The sequence below is a fragment of the Mandrillus leucophaeus genome, unplaced genomic scaffold (genome assembly GCF_000951045.1).
Source record: "Mandrillus leucophaeus isolate KB7577 unplaced genomic scaffold, Mleu.le_1.0 Scaffold48, whole genome shotgun sequence".
Classification (NCBI taxonomy): Eukaryota; Metazoa; Chordata; class Mammalia; order Primates; family Cercopithecidae; genus Mandrillus; species Mandrillus leucophaeus.
The window spans coordinates 381287-389207 of NW_012105142.1; the positions used below are offsets into that span (position 1 = coordinate 381287).

Here is a 7921-nt window from a genome sequence, read left to right on the forward strand (position 1 = left end):
CTATATCCCACTAATTTTTTGTATTTTTAGTAGAGACGGGATTTTGGCATGTTACCCAGGCTGGTCTCAAACTCCTGGGCTCAGGCAGTCTGTCCACCTCAGCCTCCCAAATTGCTGGCATTACAGGCATGAAACAACATGCCCAGCCAAGATTTTCAATTAGCGAAATAGAGATATCTTCCTTAAACATGTGCCTACAAGATGGCTATTATCATTTCTGAGCATAGAAAAGATGTTAAAATGGGCCGGGCACAGTGGCTCATGCCTGTAATCCCAGCACATTGGGACGCCAAGGCGGGTGCATCACTTGAGGCCAGGAGTTTGAGATCAGCCTGGAGAACAAGGCCAAACCCCGTCTCCAATAAAAATACAAAAAATTAGCCAGGCATGGTGGCAGGCACCTGTAATCCCAGCTACTGGGGAGGCTAAGGAAGGAGGATTGCCTGAGCCTGGGAGACTGAGGCTGCAGTGAGCTGAGATTGTGCCACTGCACTCCAGTCTGGGCAACATAGCAAGACCCTGTCTCTTTAAAACATAAATAAATGGGCCAGACGCAGTGGCTCGCGCCTGTAATGCCAGCATTTTTGGGAGGCCGAGGTGGGTAGATCACCAGAGGACAGGAGTTCGAGACCAGCCTGACCAACATGGAGAAACCCCATCTCTACTAAAAATACAAAATCAGCCAGGTGTGGTGGCGCATGCCTGTGATCCCAGCTACTCAGGAGGCTGAGGCAGGAGAATCGCTTGAACCCAGGAGGCAGAGGTTGTGGTGAGCCAAGATTGCACCATTGCACTCCAGCCTGGGCAACAAGAGAGAAACTCCGTCTCTAAAATAAAATAAATAAATAAATAATGCACATTTTAGATAGATATAGCCTATACCATGAGTTTATGGTGCAAAGGACTTCACTGACAAATACCTGGTCTTTTAAAGCAAGCTTATAGATTTAGTGCATTGAACATTTTTGGAGTGCTGGGAAATAAAGCCTGCAAATCAAAGAACCTGTTGTTGCCAGTAAGTAAAATCTTTTTTTTTTTTTTTTTGAGACTGGGTCTCACCCTGTCACCCAGGCTAGAGTGCCGTGACTTGATCTTGGCTCACTGCAACCTCCCCTTCCCTAGTTCAAGCGATTCTCCTGCCTCAGTCTCCCAAGTAGTTGGGACTACAGTCACGCGCCACCAAGCCTGGCTAATTTTTGTATTTTTAGTACAGACGGGGTTTCACCATGTTGGCTAGGCTGGTCTCGAACTCCTGACCCCAGGTGATCCACTTGCCTCGGCCTCCCAAAGCGCTGAGATTATAGGCGTGAGCCACCATCCCCAGCCAGTAAGTGAAATGTTAAGTATCCATGCTCAAATGATTTTGCTGAGGGGATATTTAGCTTGAAGTTATCACATTGGGCTGACACCAGGAATCAGTATAATGTGGGCTTGATAAGAACAGAGCTGCGAATCAAAGCGAGTTTTACATTTGACAGTGTTCAGTTTTACCGCTACAGAAACTAAAAGGATGTCCTGAAGGTTGCAAGCAGTTCAGAGAAGTATTATTTGCCATGGAAACAGAAAAGCAAAGATATCCTACTGTATTAAGGGACAGAAATAAATATGTCATTGTTGGTTTTTTTTAACTTGTGATAAAATATATACAACATAATATCATTTTAACAATTTGTAAGTATACAATTAAGTCACATTAAATACTTTCACAATCTTCTGTCACCATAACCACTCTCTATACCCAAAACTTTTTCATCATCCCCAACAAAAACTCCATTACCCATTAAATAATTACTTTCTCCCCACCCTCCAGCCTCTGGCAACCACCATTCTACCTTCTGTCTCTGAATTTGGCTATGCTGGATTCCTCGTCTAAGAAGAATCATTACCATATTTGCCCTTTTGTGACTGGCTTATTTCACTTAGCATGTCATCAAGATTCATCCATGATTCATCCATGTCAGAATTTCCCCCTTTTTATGGCTGAATTCCCTTGTATGGATAGACCACACTTTATGTATCCATTCATCCAACACCTAGGTCGCTTCTACCTTTTAGCTATTATAAATAATGCTACTGTGAACATTGGCATATAAGTATCAGTAAGGCCCTGCCTTCAGTTCTTTTGAATATAAACCCAAAAGTGGGCAGGGCATAGTGGCTCACACCTATAATCCCAGCACTTTGGGAGGCCGAGGCGGGTGGATCACCTGAGGTCAGGCGTTCGAAACCAGCCTGGCTAACATGGCGAAACCCTGTCTCTACTAAAAACCCAAAAATTAGCTGGGCATAGTGGCACGCACCTGTAATCCCAGCTACTCAGGAGGCTGAGGCAGGTGAATCACTTGAACCCAGGAGGGTTGTAGTAAGTGGACATCATGCCATTGCACTCTAGCCTGGGTGATAAGAGTGAAACTCCGTCTCAGACAAACAAACCAACAAAACACCCAAAAGTGGAGTTGCTGGATCATATGGTAGTTCCGTTTAAGCTTTTGCGGAACTGCCAAACCATTTCCCACAGCAGCTGCACTATTTTACATTCCCATCAGTCATGCACAAGCGTTCCAGTTGCTCCGCATCCTTTGCCAACATTCATTATTTTCTGAGTTTTTTTTTATTATAGACCTCCTGGTAGATGTGAAGTGGTACCTTACAGTGCTTTTGATGTGCATTTCCCTAATGACTAATGATGTTGAGCATCTTGTCATATGCTTCTTGGCCATTTGTATATCTTCTTCGGAGAAATGTCTATTTTAGTCTTTTGCCCATCCTTGAATTGGGTTGTTTTTTGTTGTTGAGTTTTCAGAGTTCTTTATGTATTCTGCATATTAATCCCTTATCAGATACATGATGCGCAACTATTTTCTCCCATTCTCTAAGCTGTCTTTTCGCTTTCTTGATATTATCCTTTGATGCACAAAAGTTCTTAATTTTGACGAAGGTTAGGTTGTCTATTTTTGCTCTCATTGCCTATACTTTTGTTGTCATATCCATGAAATCACTGCCAAATTCAATATCATGAAGATTTTCTCTACTGTTTTCTTCTGAGGGTTTTACAGTTTAGCTCTCAAGTTAAGGTGTTTGATCCTGAGTTAATTTTTCTATACAGTATTAGGTAAGGGTGCAGTTTCATCCTTTGCATGTAAATTTCCAATTTTCCCAGAAGCATTTGTTGAAAAGACTGTCCCTTCTCCATTGAATGATCTCAGCACCCTTGTCAAAAATCCCTTATTTCTGGGCTTTCTATTCAAAGCCATCAGTCTATATGTCTGTCCCTATGCCAGAACCACACTGTTTTAATTACTATAGACTTGTAGTAACTTCAAAGTCAGGAAGTGTGAGTCCTCCAATTTTCTTCTTCTCCTTCTCCCTCTTATTCTTCTCCTTCCCCTTCTCCTTCTCCTTCTTCAGGATTGTTTTGGCTGTTTGGGGCCCCTTGCAATTTCATATGAAAATGCTGTTGGAATTTTGATAGGGATTATGCAGAATCTGTAGATTACTTTGAGTAGTACTGACATCTTAATGATGAGTCTTCCTGTCTATGAATATAGGATGTCTTTCCATTCATTGAGGTCTTCTTTAATTTCTTTAAGCAATACTTTATAGTATTCATTGTGCCAGTCTTTCACTACCTTTGTTAGATTTATTCGTAAGTATTGTTTTAGATGCCATTGTAAATGGAATTGCTTTTTCTTTTCAGATTGTTCATTGCTGGTGTATAGAAACACAACTGCTTTTTTTGTGTTGATTTTGTACCCTGAAACTTTGTTGAATTCATTTATTAGCTTTAGTAGCTTTCGTGTGAATTCTTTGGGATTTTCTATATTTATGATCATGCCACCTACGAATAGAAATAATTTTGGGGCCAGGCATGGTTCCTCATGCCTGTAATCCCAGCACTTTGGGAGGCAGAGGCAGGCAGATCATGGGGTCAGGAGTTCAAGGCCAGCCTTGCCAACATGGTGAAACCCCGTCTCTATTAAAAATGCAAAAAATTAGCTGGGCATAGTGGCACATGCCTGTAATCCCAGCTACTCAGGAGGCTGAGGCAGGAGAATTGCTTGAACCCAGAAGATGGAGGTTGCAATGAGCCGAGATCATGCCACTGCACGCCAGCCTAGGCGACAGAGCAAGACTCCATCTCAAAAAAAAAAAAAAAAGAAAGAAATCATTTTGACTGGGCAAAGTGGCTCACACCTGTAATCCCAGCACTTTGAGAGGCCAAGGCCGGCAGATCACTTGAAGTCAGGAGTTCAAGGCCAGCCTGGCCAACATGGTGAAATCCCGTTTCTACCAGAAGAATTGCTTGAATCCAGGAGATGGAGGTTGCAGTGAGCTGAGATTGTGCCACTGCACTCTAGCCTGGATGACAGAATGAGACCCTGGGAAGAAAGAAAGAAGAAGGAAGGAAGAAAGGAAGGAAGGAAGGAAGGAAGGAAGAGAGAGAGAGAGAGAGAAGAAAAGAGGAGGGGAGGGGAGGAAAGGGGAGGGGAGTGGAGAGGAGAGGAGAGAAGAGGAGAGGAGGAAGACAGGAAGGAGAGGCAGGCAGGCAAGTTGGGAGGGAGGGAACGAAGGGAAGGAAGAGAATTTTACCTCTTCCTTTTCAATTTGGATGCCTTTTATTTATTTTTTTCTTGTCTAATAGCTCTGGCTAGCACTTCCAGTACAATACTGAATAGTAGCAGTGAAAGTAGGCATCCTTGTCCTGATCCTGATCTTAAGGAAGAAAAATTTTAGTCTTTTACCACTGAGAATCAGGTTAGCTGCAGATTTTTTATAAACACTCTTTATCATGTTGAGGAATTTTCCCTTTATTCCTAGCTTTCTGAATTTTTTATTATTATCATGAAAGGGTTTTGGATTTTTTCAAATGCTTTTCTGTGTCAGTTGAAATGATCGTATAGGTGTTTTTCCCTTTGTTCTATTAATGTGATATATCACACTGATTTTATGTTGAGCCACCCTGTATCCCTGGAACAAATCCCACTTGGTCATGGTAAACCATCCTTTTAATGTACTATTGGATTTTATCTGCCCATATTATGTTGAGCATATTTGCATCTATATTAACAAGAGACATTGGTCTGTAATTTTCTTTTCTTGTGACATTTGTACTTGGCTTTGATATCCAACTGGTGCTGGCCTCATAGAATGAAGTCACTGCTTTATATTAAATATAAGTGATATGTGTTTAATCAGTTCTATTTTATTTGTGTTTGCTTTTTTAAACAGTCTTACCTCTATGTATGTTAAGAATATATAATATAACCTACAAAATTTATTTATTTATTTGTTGGACACAGGGTCTAGCTCTGTCACCCAGGATAGAGTGTAGTGGCATGATTGTGGCTTACTGCAGCCTCCGCCTCCCATACTCAAACCATCCTCCCATCTCAAACTCCTGAGTAACTGGAACTACAAGTGTGCACCACCATTCCTAGCTAATTTTTTGTATTTCTGGTAAAGACAGGGTTTCACCATGTTGCCCAAGCTGGTCCTAAACCCCTGGGCTCAAGCGAACCTCCTGCCTCTGCCTCCCAAAGTGCTAGGATTACAGGCATGAGCCACTGTGCCTAGCCAAAAGTTTAAATATTCAATACTTTTTTTTTTTAAGAGACAAGTTCTCACTCTGTCGCCCAGGCTGGAGTATAATGGCATGGTCACAGCTCACTGCAGCCTCAGCCTCCTAAGCTGAAGCATTCCTCCCATCTCAGCCTCCCAAGTAGGTGGGCCTGGAGTAACTGAGACTGTAGGCTCACATCACTATGCCTGGCTAATTTTTTGGAGAGACAGGGTTTCGCCACATTGCCTAGGCTGGTCTCAAATTCCTGAGCTCAAGCTATCTGCCTACCTTGGCCTCCCAAAGTGCTGGGATTACAGACATGAGCAGCCACCACACCCAGCTTTTTGTTTTTAGACAGGGTCTCATTGTTTGGCCCAGGCTGGAGTGCAGTGATGCCATCATGACTCACTGCAGCCTCGACCTCCCAGGCTCAGGCCATCCTCCCACCTCAGCCTCCCAAGTAGCTGGGTGGTCTCCAAGGCTTATCCATTAGCTAATGCTTTCCCTTCAAGCCCCCCATTGGCTCCACTGCTCACCGATCCAGTCAGACTCTTTTTCCAACAAAGTTCAAATGTCAACAGTGCAGACACAGAAATACCTGGAAACTCCTTGCATTTGCGGACGGAAGGACATGCTCTCCCCATTCCCAGGCAGCTCCGTGAACACTATGGCCCGGCCAGGTACAGCTCACCGAACCCACCCAGGAATTTTATACATGGCAATAACTCTTCCGCTATCACCAATTCTGACGAATGTGATCGATATTGTAAGCTTGGCCACTTTTACCTTGGAAGCAGACAGGATCCATTTCTTGTTGTTGCTAATGGCAACATCCATCACCCAGTCATTATGGCCCTGAAGAAATATCAAATTTTAATGAAAACCTGGAGAAAAAAATTTTGAAAGAACAACAAAAACAAGCTGGGTATGGTGGCTCACACCTGTAACCTGCCCTTTGGGAAGCCGAGGCGGGAGGGTCACCTGAGCCCAGGAGGTAGAAGCTTCAGTGAGCCATGATTGTACCACTGCACTTTAGCCTGGGCAACAGAGTGAGGTCCCATTCTAAAAAAACAACAAAGAGTCAAGAACCCAGGGTTGCTAACATTTCAGAGTAGCTGGCTGAGCGCAGTGGCTCATGCCTGTAATCCCAGCACTCTGGGAGGTTGAGGTGGACAGATCACTTGAGTCCAGGAGTTTGAGACCAGCCTGGGCAATGTAGCCCGTCTCTGCTAAAAATACAAAATATTAACTGGGCATGGTGTGACATTCCCCTGTAATCCCAACTACTCAGGAGGCTAAAGTGGGAGAGTCACCTGAGCCCGGGGAGGTTGAGGCTGCAGTGAGTCATGATCACGCCACTGCACTCCAGCCTCGGCGACAGAGCAAGACTGTCTCAAAAAAAAAAAAAAAAAAAAAAAAAAGAGCAGAGCAGCTCATTGTACTTCCTTGGTTTCATCAACAACATTTAGGGTGGAATACAAAGTGTAAAGATGTGGGATATATGTACATTCTATGTTTTTTTGCTGTTGTTTTTTGGGGGTTTTTTTGGTTTGTTTTTGAGACAGAGTTTTGCTCTTGTTGCCCAGGCTGGAGTGCAGTGGCGCAATCTCCACTCACTGCAACCTTCACCTCCTGGGTTCAAGCGATTCTCCAGCCTCGGCCTCCCAAGTAGCTGGGATTACAGGTGCCCATCACCATGCCCAGCTAATGTTTCTATTTTTAGTAGAGACGGGGTTTCACCATGTTGGCCAGGCTGGTCTCAAACTCCTGACCTCAAGTGATCTGCCCGCCTAATCCTCACACAGTGCTAGAATTACAGGCATGAGCCACCACGCCCTGCCCACTCTATATTTATTTATTTAGTTATTTTTATTTTGAGACAGGATCTCACTCTGTCCCCCAGGCTGGAGTGTAGCAGCTCAATCATAGCTCACCACAGCCTCTACCTCCTGGGCTCAAGTGATTCTCCTGCCTCAGCCTCCCAAGTAGCCGGGACCACAAATCTGTGTGCCACTGTGTATGGTTTTTTAAAATAGTACTCGGGTGTTTAGCAGGATTGGGGGAGAAATATTATATTCCTAGCTGGTCTCAGGTTTTCGTTTGCGTTCTTTGTTCTAGGGAATACCCCTCAGAGGCCCTGTAGGCGAGGGGCTTTTGGCTCCCAGTAACTGCAAACTTGATCCACTGTGGCTTAAGCAGAGGAGGAGTGGGATGTTTTCTTTAGGTAAATAGGAGCTCAGAGCAGGCCGGGCGCGGTGCCTCATGACTGTCATCCCAGCACTTTGGGAGGCCGAGGCAGGCGGATCACGAGGTCAGGAGATCGAGACCATCCTGGCTAACACGGTGAAACCCCGTCTCTAC

At 44.2% G+C, this 7921-nt stretch overlaps 1 protein-coding gene across 1 annotated transcript in view; it reads right to left on the reverse strand.

Moving 5' to 3' along the window:
* The window catches only part of WDR88 (WD repeat domain 88), a 77748-nt gene that overhangs the window by 11145 nt on the left and 58682 nt on the right, over positions 1-7921 (reverse strand). Inside the window, exon 9 of the mRNA XM_011995277.1 lies at positions 6347-6415. Coding sequence (XP_011850667.1) covers positions 6347-6415 — 69 coding nt within the window. The remainder of the gene's footprint in view (positions 1-6346; positions 6416-7921) is intronic.